Below are 22,607 nucleotides of genomic sequence, written 5' to 3' on the forward strand. Positions count from 1 at the left end.
TGACCTGTAATCCAGTATGAGATCATACCAAGTGTACATTCCTGGTCTTATATCATATTCAATAACTGATATGTTCATCCTCCGGTTTGATAATTCACTGATTTCATACAAAGATCGTATAAGATTACATACTGTCCATCTTCGTTTTCTTAGTACGATCCCTGTATGAAAACAAAGTAATTATGTATGATGCTTTTATGGTTACTAAGAAATCATACATGATCCTAGTAAGATTAACAATAATCATACATCTGTTTTTCAAAAAGCTCTCACATTTTATGCTTTATTCGTTTCTATTTGATAAGGCATCACCAAAATGATTCTCTGTCATCATTTTATGATCCTCCAAGAGACTCTAAATTACATTACTATTTGAAAAGTTGGGTACTGCATTGAGCCTAATGTTATTGTATGTACAGCTCAGTTCAATCAATTTGAAAGGCATCGATAAACAGGTTTTATTTCGAAATGAAGAGTTGCTGCTTCTGGTTTACAGAGTTTATCTTTTAAAAACAATTGATTGCACTTGTATCTGAGAGCCAATTCAAGCGCCGGGATTCTTCTGCTGGCTCTGCTTGTTACGACTCTAATTTTTGGTGTTCTTGCTTAGCCTTGTAGTAGTTGAATGGTTCGTCGTTTTCTCATGCGTGATAAGATATCAAATAGCATTTTGTATTCATTTGAGGGAAAAGTTGTTATTTAGTTTATTTATTCAAGAAGTAGGGCGTGGCAGCATATAAATGGAAAACGAAGGAACTGAGAATAAAGAAAAAGGAAATTAGGTCTTCTCTCGTGGCGAGTTGGGTACTAAATTTGAAAAGTTGGGTACAAAATAAAACAGGAAACCCAAATAATTATCTGAAGTTTTGACATTCTCTGAAGCCCTTTTGTACCTATAAAGGCTCATTCATAAAAAAATTTTTAAATTAATTTTTGCATGTCAACCTCAAATTTGGTTTCTCAATATTTCTTAAATTGAAGTGTTGTTCCTTTAGCGCACATAAAGAATGAAATGTGGATTGCAAATGCAATAAAATAATTTAATATATCTTCTGACTACATTATGCGAGAACGCGTGGCACCACCAGTCAAAGTTTTATTTGTCATGTTTTACCTTGTTTGATTTCCAAAACTTTTTTCAACTCCAATAGAAAACGAAAATTATGCAGTTTTCCGGATTGGAAAAAAATTTGTAGGATCCTTGTATGGTTTCTAAGAAATTATATATAATCCTTGTGTGTCTACCTAGAATTAATACAAATCATATTTGACCTAGTATGATTACTAAAAAAAATATATGACCTAGTACAAAATCAAAGAACGTTGTTTGAAAAAAAGTGATCAAAGAAAGTGATCGGTGACCCGGGCCATTATAATATTGTATACAACTGCAAATACAATTACCATATGCACAAAATAATTATGATGAGACAACTCCATTTGGAAAAAAGGAGTGAGAAACAATTGTCAGAAACTTATGAGAAATGATCATTTTTGGACCATTCCCAAGCAGCCGGTCACTGTTTATCCGATTCATATGTTTTCAAATAAAATGAAGGCCCGATAATCTTTCGAGGAAAGAGTGCCTGCTTCAAAGAGGATTCGGGATGAGGGAAGTTACTGTTTTCAGAAAACACCTAATAAATATTATAAAACTTTTTCGACCGAAAAAATCGGCAAATAGACCTCTATGAAATGCAGAAAAGTTGAAAAGAAAGTTCTTATGAAACTTCGTTACCGATATATTTTCAGCCATTCTTATAAGTGCTCGTGCTTTTAGAAATATGTTATCATCAAAGAGTGACCTTTCTACTGAAAATAAGTTTATGGGAGCTTTTTTCGTCTTCGTTTGATTTGATTTTTTAACCTATTTAGAGCAGACGACTTCTTTTCTCAGTGGTTCAATTCCATAGATATATCAGGTCATGACATAAATAATTTTTCATCTGAGGATTCTTGTTTTTCCCACCAATAAATAGACTAAAATGATAAAACATCCTTATCTTTTACCATGTGCTCTTCTTAGTGTTTGGGGGCAAAAAGTAGTTTCAGGTAATTCTTTCAACTTTGTTGCCTGGTTTCTTTGCAAGAAATTTTGATTAAAACGTTGAAAAGTTATAGCAATTATTAGAATCCGAGAAACATAAATTGTTCTGGATAAGATCGTCAGGTCTGATAAGCATGACAATTGCTCGTGGAATCTAAGAATTTTCTGCAATTTTTCAGAATTATTTTTTTGCTAGTTGTTTACCTTCTAAAGGCACCACGTACTATCAGGATCAATAATTGGATATTTTGTTTTTCTGTTAGGCCACTACCGGAAAAATGCTTAAATGTTTTCAGGCACAGGAGATGCCGTCCAAAAAGAAAGTGTAAACGAAGACGAAACAGGAGATGTTGCCTATACCATGTACATCAAAACGGGGTTCGAAAAAGAAGAACGTATTGGAGTCTTTTTGCATTTTCTGATCAATAAAGAAATAGGGTATATCTACGATGGAACAGGTACCAACGACAGAGGCCAGTATGTCATGGATCACGGAATTGACATCGTTTTGAGCAGCAAAGTCGAGAATATCAGTATATGGATGCAGGCAAATTCAGAAACATCTGATCGGCATAAGAATGGTTTCCTTTTGAAACGGATCCAATTTGTTGGCAACAGAACATGGTACAACTTCGACTGCAACTGTTTGTTGGAGAACAACAAGATGAAAATTCTCTCAAACTCAACCGTCTATTCTGATCCGAAGCGAGACGGTTAGTCCTTCATCTTCAATAAGTTATTATCTTGCAACAGTTCAAAAAACATTATTTTTGTCTTCATTTAATGTGATGGTTTCAAAGAAACATCAAGAAACTTAGAAGTTTTCTTTATTAAAGTTTCCAAGAACGCGGAAGAATGCTTGATGCTATGTCAAAAAGTAATGGCCCAAAAAAAACTTAACTCGATTCTAATTTTGTTTTGGCGCTATCATTGTATTATTGACCTAGCAATAAGATGTCAGATATAAATTCTCCCACCCACAGAAACCTGATTCTAACAACCGCCGACCTCCAACAGATGAACTTGATTGTACCTAGGCCATATATGATTCTCATGAAATGTTATCAATACAGAAAAACACCTCTGGGATTTGGAACTAAGATCTAATCACATGTCAATCAAATAAATAAATCTTAGGCATATCATAGTTTTTTCGGTATAATTTTGCATGGATAATTACTATAAATACAAACTAAATTTTGTATATTTTCGATTCCAATTTTAATTTGAAAGTCAACTTATTGAATTATTTTGACCCGTGTTATTGACCACCACGATGATGTCCAGACCAGAAGTAGACAGAAGTTATTTGGATCTACAGAATGCAGAATCAACTAATGCTGGGATTGTGTCATTTGTGCCCAAACTTCGCGCAGAGACAAGAAAAAACAAGATCAACACCAATGGTACTACACTGGACAAGCCGGTAACCAATCTCTTTCTTAGTATGTGCAGGCAAGATGCAAATATTAAACTTGGGAACCTCATGAGTCCTAGAATTTCAATAGATACTCTGTATAAAGACCTTGGATGTGCGATGCAAAATTATATTTCTCCTAAAGAGAGAATAGTAACGGCCGAAAAAGTTAAATTTATGATCTTAATACAAGGTGCAGAGGAGTGAGACGACAATTTCTTAGCATGTCTTAGAGAAGAAGCACGCCATTGTGACATTGAAAAACCCAAATTATTGGCCAACCCCGAAGAGGAGTTGGTAAGAATAAAGTTTATCTCAGGTTTGAGGGACCTTGAAGCAAAACTCAGTTTCTCGACGGTGTGAAGGCAAAACCAGCTATTTTGGTTACTGAATTGACCAACAACTTAAAGTTCAGAAGTCAACCCATGGCTTTTGCAAGTTCTTCATCAGGTAATAGGCCCTTTTCTGTGACAGAAGAGGCTGGTTGCAACTTCAAAAAGACCTTTCAATAACAAAAAAAAGTATGCGGCTTATAAAAGCCACAATATGTGCACTAGGTCTGGAAGTAAGCCACATTCTGATGGACCCCGTCCAACGCTAATTAGAAATGCAACATCTGTGAAAACTGGGATGTTTAGAAGAAAATTCCATCCAAATTTAGGTATGTACAATAAACAGAATAACGTTTGCGAAGAGAGAAAATTTCTTCACACCAATTATATCTAGCATAAGAGACGGGAAACTTTTATACTAAAGAAAAAAATCTTTAGCAATTCTGCGACATGGGAATATATATAAAAAAATAACTGCATATTAAAAATGCAGGTAGATACAAAAGAACATAGCAGAGTGATATCATCAAAAATTTGAACTGAAATTGGTAAACCTCAGTTGAATGGTAGGATAAGACTTCTCAAAATTTGTGATGGTCATCAGACAACGCTTTTGTGAACACTTAATTGTGAAGCTGATATTAACGGAAGCAGGCTCACACAAAAAAAATCGCAGTTGTGTAGTCTGATAAATAATTTGAACTAATTGATAGAAATCTTCTACCCAAGCACAGCTTGAACAACATCACAACAGAACACCTGCATTCTGTGAAGGCTTACAATGTTCATGTGAAGCTGATACCAGGATCACAGCCAATGTTGTGCAAAGCTGGAAAAATACCCCTGCCTCTTCAGATCCTAGAAAAGCGGGACAGATGGTCAGACAGGGTACCCTTGAAACAGTACAGCCAGAAGTCACTAATGCATATCTGGTGGTGTGGCAGAGAAAGAAGAGTGGAGAACTGAGATTTTGTGTGGTCTTGTAAATGCTTATCAATGGCAAGGCCATGGATGAGGGCTCACCAATACCAGATTTTGAAACTATCTTCCAAAACCTATATGGGGCCCCATGATTTGGCAAAACTGACATCTCAGAAGCTTACTATCAAATTTAACCTTGACAAAGAGCAAAAGATATATGCGCAATCAACAAATCTCAGGGACTGTTCAAAGTGTGCCGACTACCTCAAGGAGAGTAAAACTCTTCTTCAATCTTCCACAACTGCATCGAATAATTACTCAAAGTAATCAAAGGTGTTGTGACCTTTCAAGACTTTGTGTTTGTCTGTGGAACAACCGAGGAGCAGTTTGGCAGGAAAATGATTGCAGTCATGAGTCAATTGCGTGAAAAAAACTTTACTTTTAATGCCAAAAAATCTAACTCAAAACCAGTCAAAAAAGAGTTATTTTTTGCGATACTCCATTTCAAAGGAGGGAATAGCACCAGATCCCAAACAAGTGAAAAGATAAAAAACGCAAATTCACAAAATAACAACAAACAACTCGAATCGTTTTTTGGGCTGGCAAATGTTTACAGAAAAATGATTCCTGATTTCGCAACAAAAATGTTACCCTTAAATGACATGAGAAATAGCAATTTCTCATGAGGCAACATGCAACAAGAATCCGCCTTTGAAAAAATAAAACACGAATTATGTGTTAAGCCAGTTGTACAGCCATATAGTGTACAAAGCGAAGCAACAATTACTTCCGACGCCTCTGAAAGAACCATTGGCGGGATTATTTCACAAACACATTCAATTTTATATGCATCAAGGTTGTTGAATCCAGAACTATTCAAAAATTGAGCGGGAAGCACTGGAAATTGTGTTTTCAGTCACAAGATTGAACCAATTCCTTCTTGGAAGACAATTTACCCTACAGACGGATCACAAAACCCTCGAATATCTCTTTCCGCCAGATGAGGAGATCCCGAAGACAGTATCAGCTGGAATCACGCGATGGGAAATAACTCTAATTGGCTTCGACTATGAGCTGAAGTACACCAATGGAGAGCAGATGCCTCACGCAGATGCTTTGAGCAAAAAGATCGAGTGTGCTTCATAATCAATCAAATAAACTTCGCTCAGAGTGACTTGATGATCCAAGCAGAAATTAAAACTAATGAGGGAAAACACAGTCTCTTCCAGGACATAATGAAACGAATCAAAAGCAGCTATTGAAAAAAAAGTTCAGAGGCGGAAAAGGGAACCGAACAACAGAAAGATACACTGACTAGTGATGCATAGTGATGCATAGATGCATAGACAATGGAATCATTTTCAGAGTTGTTGTTGATTTCCTTCCACCCAAACTACGACACATCCTTAAGCACATCATGGGAAGTATGAAAGTTTTGTTAGTTAATGTAAGAGTGGTCAAATCAACAGGCCTAGCAGGGAAAAACCCTCTCTACGTGGCCAGAAGCCATTGTTTGCGAACGGCACTACGTGTACTGCGGTCATGTTGAGGACCAAGGCAATATCTTTGTAACTGCTGACGAGGATTCTGGCTGAATAGATGCCTTCGCTCGGGAAATAGAACATCAAAAACAGTTAAAGAATATCTTAATCAAATCTTTGCAAGATTCAGAATACCAAAAATTTTAGTATTGATAGTGGTCCTGAATTTGAAAGTGATGACCTTAAAGAGTGGCGTGAATCACTGGTAATTAAGAAATTGGAATCACCCGTCAATCATCCAAGAGCTAATTGACTAGCTGAAAGAGCAGTTCAGACAGCAAAGCGGTCAATTCAAAAGTGGAGTTCCAATCTTAGCGTGTCATTTGGAGCACTCCTGCAACGGGCACTGATGACACATCACAACTTTTCAAAGACGAGGGGCATAACTCCAGTTGAAAATCTATTGGGACGCAGAGTGGGACTAGGAGCAATAGCAGATTTTGAATTGTGCGAACCCATTCTATTCAGTGCCAATGAAAAAACGAAGACCTTCATGATCAAGAAGGGCTTGAAAAAATCATTCAGACAACTGGAAAACTCAAAACGGACTGGACTATTCCATAGAGCAACAACCGAATTACCAGACCAGGCAAGGAGAATTTGAAAACTGAACCACCAGTGGATGAGAACATCAGAAGCTTCTGCAGCCACACCATCTGCAGAACGCCGACGACTTGAAGCATCAGAGCGTTCGCGAACTTCGACAGAAATTGAAAACAGCTATGACAGATTTAGAGAACCTGTACCGATAATTTGACTGTAAAAGAGGGAAGAAATGATGATTTCAAAGAATCATCAGAAGGCTTAGATGTTTCCCTATTAAAGTTTCAAAGAACGAAAGAAAAACTTACTTGACGAACCCTTTTGCTATATCAAAAAAAAGCCCCATAAGTGAACCCAATTCTGATTTTGTTTCGGTGATATCTGTTTCTTTTTGACCTAGCAATCAGATGTCAGAAAGAAATTCTCTCACCCACAGAAAACTTATTCTAACATCCACTGACCTCCAATTGATGAAGTCGATTGTATCTAGGCCATATTTAATTCTCATTAAATTTAGGTGAACATAGAAAATCACCCCCGGAACTTTGATCTTTTCACATGTCAATCAAATAAAATTTTATTAACTAGAATATATTTTCTCTGAATAATGTTTGCATAGATAAATACTACAAAAACGAGCTAAGTTTTGCAAATTTCCAGTTCTTCTTTTGGTTTAAATTTCAACTTATTGAGTTCTTTTGACCCGTGTCATCGACAACGACATTTGATTGACTTTTATTTCACTTTTATATTGATTATTTTACAACTAGAAATTGTTGCAATTAATACTGAAATTCAGTATCTCTTAAGAGTGCCAGTTTTTAGACTTTTGCCCACATATATTGGTTTGCTTCTTAGGAAATTGTCATTGTGTTTCAATTCTTCTCGATTTATCGAAAAATGTTACCACCGTTTTCTTACCGCAATCGTTCAAATCCGAGCATAATTTTACGATTGGGGAGAAATTTCAATTTTTAGGTCTGACTCAAGTACGAAATTTCAAGTACGTCTTGAATTCTCAATTTTAAACTTTTGCAATAAAATTCCCGCAATTTCACCTCACCATCAATTTTCCGTTAAACTTTCAGAATTCCTGTCAATATCTTGTAATTTTTTACAAATCCTGCGAGAATCGTCATTTCTGCGGTTTTCACGATAACAACCACGCAAAATGTCCATAACAACCCTGCTTTGATATCCTCTTCCCTGCATGTCGCTCCGGGATCTTCGGATCTAAGATCTGCGTCGAGGTGTCACCACCATTCAACGCAAATTTATTTAAGATAAGCTGTGAAAGTGAATAACTTGGCAAGGTAAACAGTGAACGCAGTGAAATTACATATTTCAGGCGTTGAATGCGGTGAAAAGAAAATTTATCGCCTGATAGCGGTGATGTTACATTTTTTCACCGCTGAATTTATTGGTAAAATTACATAAATTTACGGCTTTGAAAAAATTGTACAAATAAAGTGGGATAAACGGTGAATGCTGTGAACTTACACCACTTAGTTATTTGTGGGTCTTCGTAAATTCACAGCTTAGAAAACACTTAGAACTATTTTTAGTCAAACGAAGTTGTGACACATTTACTAACAGAGAAACGGAAAATTTACCCGTGAATAATCATACTTTTCTTAATTGGTGGATTTATGTAATTTCACCACTAAAGTAACCGTTAAATTTACAAAAGCCACCATATTTCACCGTTAAAACTATTAAATTCACCGCTAATCTTACAAAAATTCAACCCGCACGTTTTACAAAAAGTGAATTTGACTTAAAATCAAAACAAATTTGCAAGAATTGAGTGAGAGGCGGCGCAGTGGAATTAGAAGTGGCGGACATGCAGAAGCTGAGAGTTTCGGTTCCGTGTGAAACCGGGAATTTGCCGGAAGCGGTGAAATGTGGTAAAATTGTGTAATTTCACCGCTTAGTCTAGCGCTGAAATTACATAGTTCCACCGCATTTCACCGCAAAATTATGCACGGCAAAAAATGAACTTAATGTATTTTGAATGCCAATTATCCAATAATTTTGGTTGTCCAATTTGTTCTTCAACAACAGTTCAACGGTGTGGTGCTTCTAGTTCATCAATTTTGGATGTTCTGTTGAAAAGTCAAGCTTACTTTTCTTCAATCGTCTTTTAGCTCACATTAAGCCATCAATATAGAAATGGACTAAAATGCCCAATTTGCGTTGCTCATAGTCTTGATTTCTTCCGGATAAGGCTCCTTTTGATTTAGTTTGAAGATTGTTGTCTTCGTATTGTTTATTTTTTTAAGGTTTTTCACTTCAGTTGTTGCTTCAATTATGCTAACAGCCGTTTCACAAACACAACCGTGTTATCTAGTGTGCTCAGTTTATTGAAGCGATGCCAATGAATTAGAATTTGCTACGCAACTTTCTTGGCTGCAAATTATCACGGATGAACTGACTCCTCGTACGATGCAAATATTAAATCGATTTGCTTCGGCCATTCAAAATCAAGTAGTTTGAGCTAATACTGCCCAGTTAGAATTCTCTCTTCTGTAACTCTTCAATGCTCAGCGTTGTTTTTCCAATATCTGCAGGAATGTTTATGCCGATTATCTGTCTCCACTTTAAGTCAATTGTAGTGTCAAGTATCTCAGCAACTTCCTACAAACTGTTGCTACCTGCGGTTCAAGCTATGTATCCACTGAAGTACCTTCTTAAGATTCCTTCTTCGTTCCACAGCAGTCTTGCAAGCTACCAACAGTGACTCTCCGCCGATTTCTCAACACCATGATTCTTCTGCTTTTGGCTCAGTTTCTTTTTTATATTTGGCAGCAGTATTGCAAAGCCTAAAGTTTTACCTGGTTTGTTTGATTTGAGATCAGGAAGGCGTGGAAAGACAATTCTTTCCCAAAATTTCGTCTAATTCTTTAGAATGATGAAGAAGCTTTTTTAAATATCTTCAGCAGTTGTTTTCCGATATAATACTTCTATATCGGGGTTCCGCTACAAAATTTGTTCCTTTGAGTACGATTGTCCAACAGCGGCACTGTGGTTGTTGCGAATCTTCGATTCCGGCTCACCCAAGACTGCTTCTACTTCAAAGCGCTCTCTAATGAATAGCGCTGTCCATGCGAGCGGTTTTTAAGGTTAAATTTCCGTCTTTGAATGGCCTAATACATTAAATTTAGCAGCCTAAGTTACAATATCCCACCACTTTTGAATATTGTGTGCCACTATTTTATCTGCGTTGAAGTAAAATGACAGATATTTCAATCAATTCGGTTTATCATTGAATCACAGGCAAACCTTTCTAACTGTTTCATTTTAACCAGTGGCTCCTGTTCCGTTGGTCTTTGCAATTCATATGAATTTTGTCCAAGTATCCATCCTACTTTCATCAAGTTTAATCTCGTATTTGGTTAAACTTACGAAAAACCAACACATTTTACCGCTAAAACTATTAACTTCACCGCTAATCTTACCAAAATTCAACCCGCACGTTTTACAAAAAGTGAATTTGACTTAAAATCAAAACAAATTTGCAAGAATTGAGTGAGAGGCGGCGCAGTGGAATTAGAAGTGGCGGACATGCAGGAACTGAGAGTTTCGGTTCCGTGTGAAGCCGGGAATTTGCAGTAAGCGGTGAAATGTGGTGAAATTTTGTAATTTCACCGCTTAGTCTAGCGCTGAAATTACATAATTCCACCACATTTCACCGCAAAATTATGCACGGCAAAAAATGACCTTAATGTATTTTGAATGCCAATTATCCAATAATTTTGATTCTTCAACAACTTGTTCTTCAACAACAGTTCAATGGTGTGGTTCTTCCAGTTCATCAATTTTGGATGTTCTGTTGAAAAGTCAAGCTTACTTTTTGTCAATCGTCCTTTAGCTCACATTAAGCCATCCCATATAGAAATGGACTAAAATGCCCAACTTGCGTTGCTCATAGTCTTGAGTTCTTCCGGATAAGGCTCCTTTTGATATAGTATGAAGATTGTTGTCTTCGTGTTGTTTATTTCTTTAAGGCTTTTCACTTCAGTTGTTGCTTCAATTATGCTAAACAGCCGTTTCACAAACACAACCGTGTTGTCTAGTGTGCTCAATTTATTGAAGCGATGCCAATGATATAGAATTTGCTACGCAACTTTCTTGGCTGCAAATTATGACGGATGAACTGACTCCTCGTCCGATGCAAATACTTATCGATTTGCTTCGGCTATTCAAAATCAAATAGTTTGAGCTAATACTGCCCAGTTAAAATTCTCTCTTCTCTAACTCTTCAATGCACAGCGTTGATGTTCCAATATCTGCAGGAGTGTTTATGCCAATTTTATGTCTCAATTTTAAGTCAATTGTAGTGTCAAGTATCTCAGAAACTTACTACAAACTGTTGCTACCTGCGGTTCAAGCTATGTATCCACTGAAGTACCTTCTTATATTTCCTTCTTCGTTCTACAGCAGTCTTGCAAGCTACCAACAGTGACTCTCCGCCGATTTCTCAACACCATGATTCTTCTGCTTTTGGCTCAGGTTCAATCTCTTTTTTTGTCCTCTAGATTGCAACATTTCAAAATTTTGCTCCCAAAAGCATCACTGTTGGTGATCCAATTACTTAGACCGAGACCGTGGTGTGACAGAAGTGGCTGGCTAAAAATGGTGGCAAAGATTAATTGCCTCACCAGTGGTGTGCAATGGTCATAAGTAAACATACATGTGGAAGTTCGTTCTGGTTGATTTCGCAGCAAGAGGTAATTTTTTTGTTGTTCCTTGCCCCTAGATTCAAAGCAAAATTAGCGCATGTAGAAGAAATTTTTACTTCAAAAACATGTCTTTGGTACTCGTAGGATCGCACATTCTCAGCTGTTGAAGGTTACCATAGGTATTGTAAACAGCTCCGATCACACTCTGTTGCTCGAACTTGTAGGAACATTGATTCTATGTCAGCAGATAAATCAATTGACCCTTCACGGAATCTGAAAATTGTTCCACTTAATTCATGAAGTAATTTTGGGTTCTGCTAGTAGCTTATCATTCAAGCAAACTTTTTTATATTTGGTAGCGGTATGGCAAACGCGTCGAGTTTTACCGGGCTTGTTTGGTTTGAGATCAGGATGGCGTGGAAAGACAATTCTTTTCCAAATTTTCTTCTAATTCTTAAGAATGATGGCGAAGCTTTTTTAAATATCTTTAGCAGTTGTTTTCTGATATAATACTTCTATGTCGGGGTTCCGCTACAATATTTGTTCCTAAGAGTAGGATTGTCCTACAGCGGCACTGTGGTTGTTGCGAACCTTTGTTTCCGGCTCACCCAAGACTGCTTCTAGTTCAAAGCGCTCTCTAATGAAGAGCGCTGTCCATGCGAGCGGTTTTTAAGGTTAAAGTTTCGTCTTCAAATGGCCTAATACATTAAATTTACCAGCCTCAGTTACAATATCCCACCACTTTTGAATATTGTGTACCACTATTTTATCTGCGTTGAAGCAAAATGACAGATATTTCAATCAATTCGGTTTATCGTTGACTCACAGGCACCCAATTCTAACTGTTTATTTTTAACCAGTGGCTCCTGTTCCTTTGGTCTTTGCAATTCATATGCATCTTGTCCAAGTATCCTTCCTACTTCCATCAGGTTTAATCTCGTATTTGGTAGGACGGACAAGTGATCTAATTGTATTTTTGACGCATCGTAGTTATTAATTTTTTTCCTAACGGTATAGACGGAAGCGCCTTGACGGTGATTGAAAACCCTTTTTGTTTGCAGGTCCTTTGTACCGAGATTTCTTGGTCTGTTTGGCGTTATTTTATTTCCTTGTGATTTCAATTTTGTTTGCAGAGTTTTGTCAAGGAATGAGACTGCAGTCCATTGTCCGTGAATAAATACATGTTCAAAGAATATTTTACCATTTTGGAGTGACTTTGGTACTCTTTTTTAGAAAGCCTGTTACCTGGTTTTCTTGATTAATTTGGCAGTGCTGACATTTGATGAGTGGCTGTCGTTTTCCTTTTCTGAGTGAAGCAACCTAGTTTGCTTCTTAGTGAATCCTTTTTCACCACCTGGGTGCACTTTGCAATTTTTGATCCCATATCCCGTGCCAAGCTATCCAAAACCAGATCTCTAAAACCTAATCTCTCGGTATAGATCTGTGCAACTCATGCCGTTGAGAAGCGGCCAATTCGAAATCTTATGAGCGGGCATGGATCACCTTTCTTAGCAGCAGCCTCTTTTTAGTTGGCTTTGAAATTTGACCCTTTAGAGAGTCTTTTGTCTTTGACTGATATTTCCTTTTTTTTCAGTACTTCGATCTGCTTCACAAGTTGAGAAAACTAAACCAAAACGACATTCTGGCTAACCATTTCTAGAGCACAATGCAATCGAACCAGTCCTTATCTTTATTGTTGACGTAGAACTATCATTTCTCTTTGACTATATTGGGGAATTATTGTATTGCCAAATAAAGACTGGAACTGGATAATAAGTTGCCAAGTTGTTTGTACTTTTAAACCACTTTCTGAAAATTTGAGACAGTGACTAAGAAATTGATTAAACTAGTGGGCTCGCGCCTTTTAACTGGTTGCGTTTTTCTCAGGCATCCTCTATGTGCGTCAATTATAACGTGTGGCTGTCCAAGTTTCAATTCGCGAATGTTCCAGGCATTATCATTAGACTGTCCTGAAAAGCCGACGACTGATATAGCTCCATTGGATTTTCCACTAAGCAGCGTTTTCCATTTGGTTCATTTTCTCGCACCTAGCAAATGCCCAGGTTTAGGTCCAGACCCAAATTGCGCTATGATCAGACTATGCAGACTGAAATGACCTCTGATCAGACTTTCCAGACCGAAGTTACCTCTGATCAGACCTTCCAGACCAAAATGATCTCTGATCAGACTTTCCAGACCAAAATGTCCTCTGATCAGACCGAACCCAGACCACTGTCCAGACTATAGTGCGCTTATGATCAGACCCAAATTCAGACCATTGTCCAGACTATAAACAGACTATGATCAGACCATCTCCAGACCATGGTCCAGACTCAATTTCAGACCATTGCCCAGACCTTAATCAGACTATGATCAGACTCAAGTGCGCTCAAAATAGTCTGATCAGAGAAAGATTTTAATTATGAACAAATCTCTTAATTTTGCTATAATATATTCATTTCATAAAAACTGGTGTTTGCAGTGTTGAAATCATCTAAGGAAAAGCCAATTATGAAAATATTGCTAATGAAAACGAAACCTAACTGTTGAGGAAAAAATTTTATTTACCATACCCCTTATTTCATATTTCTGACTCAATGGATGAACTTAGACAGCTTTCCACAAGAAACATCGTGGTCATCAATTAATCAAAATTTCCTCTTGAGGAAACCGGCATTTGCTATCAGCTGGACTCCTTGTTTCTGATTAGAGTCATCGGACTTTAAATGACTCTCTGATCGGAACGCTGTTTTATTGTTGCCTCTTGGCAGAGCCAACATCATTCAATAAAAAACAAAAAAATTGAAAAATTATTGCACTCGAAATCGGACATTCCAGACCGAATTGACCTCTGATCAGACCGAACCCAGACCATGGTCCAGACTATAAAGACTATGATCAGACCGTCCAGACTGAATTGACCTCTGATCAGACTTTCCAGACCAAAACGTCCTCTGATCAGACCGAAATCAGACCATGGTCCAGACTATTGTGCGCTCAAACCGCTTTCCAGACCCTGTAATTTCGGTCTGGGAACACAGGGGTGTGCGCTCGATTGGGTCTGATCATAGCTCAATTTGGGTCTGGACCAAAACCTGGGTGGTCTTTTGTGCACAGATGCTATGAACATGCTCAAACATTCAGGCCATTCAGGCGTTTCCGACAAAATTCGTGAACTTGAATTTGGGGTTTTGGCTGCCGCATGTTGTGCATCAGACCATATTGAGGCCGTCCTAGTGGTGAGCAGCTTCTACCCTCACCAACAGATGAACAACCGCGTAATTGTCGGTTGAAGAAGTCACGCAATTTTTGAAGTCTTTCTGAACCTAACTGGTCTTTCGTTGAGTGAGCAGTAGCACAAAAATCAAATTTATCTGAAAATCGAGACCAGAAAAAAACGTCCTTGGTTTTTCTGCTTCTCAACTGAAGGACGAATGTTTTCTCACTTGCAGCATGATACGCATCAACATCAGACTTCATCGCGTCTCTTTTCATATCGCACTCTACTTCTTGTTGCTGCTAGAATTATTCTCGATGACTATTAGGCTCTGTCTGCTGGTTCTCCAACTATTTCTCTCTCTTTCTCTCTCTCTCTCTCTCTCTCTCTCTCTCTCTCTCTCTTCGTTCAGCGCACACGTTCTACACACCACTTTATCTCTAGTTCTTATTTAAGCTTCTTGATTTGTTCCTGTTGTCTTCAATCGGAGTTTTGCACAGGTTTACTGTTTTGGTCTCGCACGCCATCAATTGCACACTGTTAATTCTGACTACATAGTTCTTGTTTTGCGAGTTTTTGATGTCTGCATTCCCATTCTGAATCGGTTTGGGAGATTTGCTAATATATTCAAGCCAATTAGAGTCTATCTCATGTTGAGCATCAATCCGTTTGATTTGTTCACGTTCAAGATATTTTTAGGAAATTTCTGCTAACCCTTGAGGTCGTTCCCATTGCCGTGGATTTTTGACGACAATTATTTGATTTATCTTGTGATGAAAAATTTCAAATTACTCGCTCCGTCTGAATTTTTTATTATTTCATATCCTTGAATTTGTTTTTTTTTTCAGTTTCATCCAGTAGTCTGTTGTAGTTTTTGCGTCATCTGATTATTTCCAGCGTGTGTTGCGGAGTTTTCGATGCCTTCTCCTTGTACTTGCGATTGTTTGGAGTGAATATTCTGACATCACTTGTTGCGCTGAAGTGAACTGCTTACGTTTTCGCAAATTAAGCTCGCAATAGGCTTATTTCACTCTAATTTCACCAATATAGATTTTTTTCTGCAAAAAACTTTTGGTGAGAGTTTCAATATTTCTCTCTTATTTATCAATCAAGTTGAGATCCCAGTGAGCTTGAAACTTACACAATTGGACTAATATGCTTTCTCAGGTCACGAGTTAGACAACTTTACAGCAAATATTGCTTTGAGAAAACACTTAAATTTTGAAGAATAACTTACTGCTTATTGGGGATTTTCCAGTTCTTTATTTGGTTAGCTCACAAAGGATGACCGGGAAAATAATTAGTTATCGTTGTGGCACGCGAGTACGTACTCCGACCTAAATGACTGCTAAATGATCTCTGGTGGCGCAGTTTTAATAGCATCCAGTTTTGTACAACAAATATGCATGATAAGTTTAGACATGAACAAGAATAAAAATGTAGTTTTTTTAACTAGTTGAAACTAGAGCTCCAACTCAACACTTTACTATGATTCAGGGTGGTTCATTGGTTTTTTCTCAATTAGAAACATTGAGCACAGCCTCTGTGATCGCACAATTGTAGCAAAATTACAGGACACAAGGTGGTCTCTGTATGGTTGCAATTACTCTCTAGTATTTTGTTCAGTTTTAATCTTTCAATAAGTTCTGTTGTAAGCGCTCAATAACGCTTACTTCACTCTTACTGCACTAATCAGGATCTTTGTTCTGCAGAAAAAAATTTTGGTGAGAATTTCAATACAATACTCCTATTTATCAACGAAAATGACATCAACTGAGCTTGAAACTTACACAATTGGTTTGATTGATATCTCTGTTCACGAGTTACAGAATTTTAAAGCAACTATTGCCGTAAGAAAATACTTAAAATTTCAAGATTAACCTACTGCTTATTGGGCATTTTTCGGTTGCTTATTTGGTTAGCTCACAAATCACTCTAGATGATCTGGATACTAATTAGTTATCATTTTGACACGTGAGTAAGTAATTCGACTTCTATGTAAGATTTCAAAGAAAATGACCGCTAATTTATCCCTGGCGGCGCAAATATAATAGCACACACATTTTTCTACAACAAATATTTATGATAAGTTATACATAAACATGAATTAAATTTTACAGTTTTTTTTAAATGGTTAATACCAGAGCTCAGCCCCAACACCTAACCTTGATTCAAGGTGGTTGATTGATTTTTCTGAATTGGGATCTTTTAAAAACTGAATCTGTGTGATGGCCAAAAAGTAACCACGCTTAAGGACACAAGGTGGTCCTTGTAGAGTTGCCAATTCTCTCCAGTATTTTGTTTTGTTTTAAGCTTCCAATAAGTCCTGTTTTAAGCTCTTAATAACGCTTATTTCACTCTTATTGCACTAATCAAGATTTCTGTTCTGCAAAAAATAATTGGTGAGAATTTCAATACATTTCCCCTATTTATCAACAAAAAAGACCTCAATTGAGCTCGAAACTTACACAATTGGTCTGATTTGATTTCTCTTGTCACGAGTTACATAACTTAACAGCAAATATTTCTTTGAGAATATACTCAAAATTTCAAGATTAACTTAATGATTATTGGACAGTTTCCGGTTGTTTGTTTGGTTAGCTCACGAAACACACTAGAAGATCGGAAACTGATTAGTTATCATAATGACTATTAGTGAGTAGTTCGATTTAAATGACGGATAATTGATCCCTCGCGGCGCAAATAAAATAGCAGACAGCTTTGTACAACAAATACACGTACTAATTTTAAACAAAAACATGAATAAAAGTTTAAAGTTCCTTAAATGGCTAATACTAGAGCTCCGCTTGAACACTTTCCTTTGATTCAAGGTGGTTGATTGGTTTTTCTGAATGGAGATCTTTTAAGAGCTAAATCTGTGTGATGGCACAACAGTAGCTTAACTAAAGGACACAAGGTGGTCTTTGTAGAGTTTCTCTCGAGTATTTTGTTTTGTTTTAAGCTTCTAACAAGTCCTGTTTTAAGCTCTCAATGACGCTTATTTCACTCTTGTTTCACTAATCAGGAATTCTGTTCTGCAGAAAAAGTTTTGGTGAGAACTTTAATACATTTCTCCTGTTTATCAATGAAAATGATATCAATTGATCTTGAAACTTACACAATTGATCTGATCTGATTTCTCTGTTTACGAGTTACACAATTTTAAAGCAAATATTGCCGTAAGAAAATAATTAAAATTTCAAGATTACCTACTTCTAATTGGGCAGATGTCGGTTGCATATTTGGTTTGCACACAAATCACTCTAGATGATCGGGGTACTAAATAGTTATCATTTTGACAAGTGAGTAACTAATTTGACTTCTATGTAAGATCTCTAAGAAAATGACCGATAATTTATCCCTGGCGGCGCAAATATAATAGCACACAGCTTTGGACAACAAATTTGCGAAATAAAATGAGACATAAACATGAATAAAAAATTTCAGTTTTTTTAAGTTGTTAATAGCAGAGTTCCGCCTCAACACTTTAATTTGATTCAAGGTGGTTGATTGGTTTTTCTGAATTGGGATCTTTTAAGAGCTGAATCTGTGTGATGGCACAAAAGTAGCCAATCTAAAGGACACAAGGTGGTCATTGTAGAGTTTCTCTCTAGTATTTTGTTTTGTTTTAAGCTTCTAATAAGTCCTGTTTTAAGCTCTCGATGACGCTTATTTCACTCTTATTGCACTAATCAGGATTTCTGTTCTGCAGAAAAAGTTTTGGTGAGAACTTCAATACATTTCCCCTATTTATCAACAAAAAAGACCTCAATTGAGCTCGAAACTTACACAATTGGTCTGATTTGATTTCTCTTGTCACGAGTTACATAATTTTTAAGCAACTATTGCCGTAAGAAAACACTTAAAATTTCAAGATTAACCTACTGTTTATTGGGCATTTTCCGGTTGCATATTTGGTTTGCACACAAATCACTCTAGATCATCGGGGTACTAATTAGTTATCATTTTGACACGTGAGTAAGTAGTTCGACTTCTATGTAAGACTTCAAAGAAAATGACCGCTAATTTATCCCTGGCGGCGCAAATATAATAGCACCCAGCTTTGTACAACAAATATGCAAAATAAATTTAGACATAAACATGAATACAAATTCACAATTTTTTTAAATGGTTAACACCAGAGCTCAGCCTCATTACTTTAATTTGATTCAAGCTGGTTGATTGGTTTTTCTGAATTGGGATCTTTTAAGAGCTGAATCTGTGTGATGGCACAACAGTAGCCAAACTAAAGGACACAGGGTGGTATTTGTAGAGTTTCTCTCCAATATTTTGTTTTGTTTTAAGCTTCCAATAAGTCCTGTTTTAAGCTCTCAATGACGCTTATTTCACTCTTATTGCACTAATCAGGATTTCTGTTCTGCAGAAAAAGTTTTGGTGAGAACTTCAATACATTTCTTCTATTTATCAATGAGAATGACATCAATTGAGCTTGAAACTTACACAATTGATCTGATTTGTTTTCTCTGTTCACGAGTTACATAATTTTTAAGCAACTATTGCCGTAAGAAAATACTTAAAATTTCAAGATTAACCTACTGTTTATTGGGCATTTTCCGGTTGCATATTTGGTTTGCACACAAATCACTCTAGATCATCGGGGTACTAATTAGTTATCATTTTGACACGTGAGTAAGTAGTTCGACTTCTATGTAAGACTTCAAAGAAAATGACCGCTAATTTATCCCTGGCGGCGCAAATATAATAGCACCCAGCTGTGTACAACAAATATGCAAAATAAATTTAGACATAAACATGAATAAAAATTCACAATTTCTTTAAATGGTTAACACCAGAGCTCAGCCTCATTACTTTAATTTGATTCAAGCTGGTTGATTGGTTTTTCTGAATTGGGATCTTTTAAGAGCTGAATCTGTGTGATGGCACAACAGTAGCCAAACTAAAGGACACAGGGTGGTATTTGTAGAGTTTCTCTCCAATATTTTGTTTTGTTTTAAGCTTCCAATAAGTCCTGTTTTAAGCTCTCAATGACGCTTATTTCACTCTTGTTGCACTAATCAGGAATTCTGTTCTGCAGAAAAAGTTTTGGTGAGAATTTCAATACATTTCTGCTATTCATCAACGATAATGACATAAATTGAGCTTGAAACTTACACAATTGATCTGATCTGATTTCTCTGTTCAAGAGTTACATAATTTTGAAGCAAATATTGCCTTAAGAAAAACTTAAAATTTCAAGATTAACCTACCCTTTATTGGGCATTTTCCGGTTGCATATTTGGTTTGCACACAAATCACTCTAGATGATCGGGGTACTAATTAGTTATCATTTTGACGAGTGAGTAAGTAATTCGACTTCTATGTAAGATTTCTAAGAAAATGACCGCTAATTTATCCCTGGCGGCGCAAGTATAAAAGCACCCAGCTTTGGACAACAAATTTGCAAAACAAATTTAGACATAAACCTGAATAAAAATTTTCAGTTTCTTTAAGTTGTTAATACCAGAGCTCCGCCTCAACACTTCAATTTGATTCAAGGTGGTTGATTGGTTTTTCTGAATTGGGATCTTTTAAGAGCTGAATCTGCGTGATGACACAAAAGTAGCCAAACTAAAGGACACAAGGTGGTCTTTGTAGAGTTTCTCTCCAGTATTTTGTTTTGTTTTAAGCTTCTAATAAGTCCTGTTTTTAGCTCTCAATGGCGCTTATTTCACTCTTATTGCACTAATCAGGATTTCTGTTCTGTAGAAAAAGTTTTGGTGAGAACTTCAATACATTTCTTCTATTTATCAATGAAAATGACATCAATTGAGCTTGAAACTTACAGAATTGATCTGATCTGATTTCTCTGTTCACGAGTTACATAATTTTAGATCAAATATTGCCTTAAGAAAAAACTTAAAATTTCAAGATTAACCTACTGTTTTTTGGGCATTTTCCGGTTGCTTATTTGGTTAGCTCACAAATCACTCTAGATGATCTGGATACTAATTAGTTATCATTTTGACAAGTGAGTAAGTAAATCGACTTCTATGTAAGACTTCTATGAAAATGACTGCGAATTGATCCCCAGCGGCGCAAATTTAAAAGCACACAGCTTTGTACAACAATTATGCATGATAAATTTAGACATAGACTTGAATAAAAATTTACAGTTTCTCTAAATGGTTAATACCAGAGCTCCGCCTCAACACTTTACTATGATTCAGGTTGGCTGAATTCTTTTTTTCTGAATTGAGATCTTTTCATAGATAAATCTGTGTGATCGCAAAACTGTAGCAAAACTAAAAGACACAGAAAAGTAGTGCTTTATGCATAAAATTCGTTCTTCCTATTTTGCATAAAATTTGTTCCGCTAATTTGTCCTTTCTAACTAAAAAACATAGCAAGACAAGTCCAACATTTTTACAATCAAAATAATTTTATGGAAAGCTTAAATGGAACTCAATTAAATCACAGAAGAATAGGATAGCTCAACCCAAACAAAAAGTTTTACACAAATTAAGAATTATCATAATAGAAATTTTGGTGCAGCGCATCTGAAGAGCATTTTTTTTTATTTTTCGGAAAAAATTGAATCATTTTTTTTCTGCTGGAGTCGAGAGCAAAAAATTAATCATCTAACATCTTGCAAGATTATTGAAAAAAAATTTGTATGATCTTTCAAGACAGAGTTGATATTGCCAGATCTTGCGAGTTAAAATTAGTCTCGTAAAAGTCTCGCCGAAATTGTAAAGATTTGTAGTCTTGAGAAATCTGGTAAGAAACTTACCGGATCTCACAATATCAACTATGTCTTTAACCTGCGTGCATGGTAAGAACTGGGCTCGGCTAATGCTAATGTATGAAAAGAAATTGTTGTGACCAAAAAAAAAACAATTTTAGACTTTGCTGAGGATAAAACTGAAAACAGACCTGAAGTTGAAGTGAAGTATTCCGTTGCCGTCAAGACAGCAGACAAGTTGGGCGCTGGAACTGATAACGGAGTCCGAATCAGAATTGACAATGACACATCTTTGGAATTTAAACTCGATCAGAAAAATTTAGTCAAGCGCGGGTATTTATTTGAACAAAACCAGCGAAATATTTTTGATATATACATCAAGAATTTGTGGTCATTCGAAAGAGTTATCATTACGCTTGAATACGGACAATCCTATTACCATGAGTGGGACCTAGATTACGTTGAAATCATACGACTTACAACTTCGCACAAATTCAGCTGTAAATGCGAGCTTACTAATAACTACCCAAGTAGGACTCTTAAAAACCCAACGACCAGCTATACTACACATTATGAACTGATAACGAAGAATGGAGAGGGCATCTAACATCATTTGTAAACTCTGAATGGATCGTCTAACCCGGGTCGAGAAAATTTATGTAAGAAACGCGCTGAAAAGCGCTGATTTTAAAAAAATTTCAGCGCAAAAACCTTACACAAAAATATTCTGAAATGAACTGAAATGCGCTGAAACTCAAAAAATGGCTCTGACTTAGACTCGAACACTGCTCTCCGGTGGCGTATCAATAACTCAATCCACAGCGCCAATTGATTCCTGATACTCTTCTTATTTAATTTAGTATTATATTTATGAACAGTCTAGGAAGAAATATGCTGAAATTATGTACGAAATGCGCTGAAAATACATCGCTTTTCTTACATATTTTCATTGCATTTCAGCGCTTTTCAGCGCATTTTTTAAGAAAAAGTTAATCGTTAATATAAGAGCAATTTAAACGGTTCGAAATTCAGGAATCTGTGTCAAAAAGCATTTAAATCCACTAAATACATTTAAGAATTGCGCTGAAATTTGAATACATTTCGTACAAAGTTTCAGCGCATTTCAGCGTATTTTACCGCATTTTAGCGCATTCAACTCATTTCTTACATAATTTTTTCACATTCAGCGCACTCCTTACAAAAA

The 22,607-nt window shown here is 36.5% G+C and overlaps 1 protein-coding gene across 1 annotated transcript; it reads left to right on the forward strand.

Moving 5' to 3' along the window:
• Window positions 1–2,333: 2,333 nt before the first annotated feature.
• Window positions 2,334–22,010, forward strand: LOC142344270 (uncharacterized). Its single transcript, XM_075395846.1, has 3 exons — window positions 2,334–2,760; window positions 21,565–21,736; window positions 21,902–22,010. Exons 1-3 carry the CDS (start codon window positions 2,334–2,336, stop codon window positions 22,008–22,010), a joined length of 708 nt encoding a protein of 235 aa, XP_075251961.1.
• The last annotated feature ends 597 nt before the right edge of the window (window positions 22,011–22,607 follow it).

Source organism: Convolutriloba macropyga, chromosome 1 (genome assembly GCF_964194025.1).
Source record: "Convolutriloba macropyga chromosome 1, txConMacr16.3, whole genome shotgun sequence".
NCBI classification, from domain to species: Eukaryota; Metazoa; Xenacoelomorpha; order Acoela; family Convolutidae; genus Convolutriloba; species Convolutriloba macropyga.

Bases quoted from the DNA above. Each gene is read 5' to 3' on its own strand.
- LOC142344270 (XM_075395846.1), top strand. From the start codon at position 2,334: ATGTTTTCAGGCACAGGAGATGCCGTCCAAAAAGAAAGTGTAAACGAA. The intron at 2,761-21,564 runs GTTAGTCCTTCA...AAACAATTTTAG, and splicing joins TTCTGATCCGAAGCGAGACG to ACTTTGCTGAGGATAAAACT. The intron at 21,737-21,901 runs GTATTTATTTGA...GCACAAATTCAG, and splicing joins AAAAATTTAGTCAAGCGCGG to CTGTAAATGCGAGCTTACTA.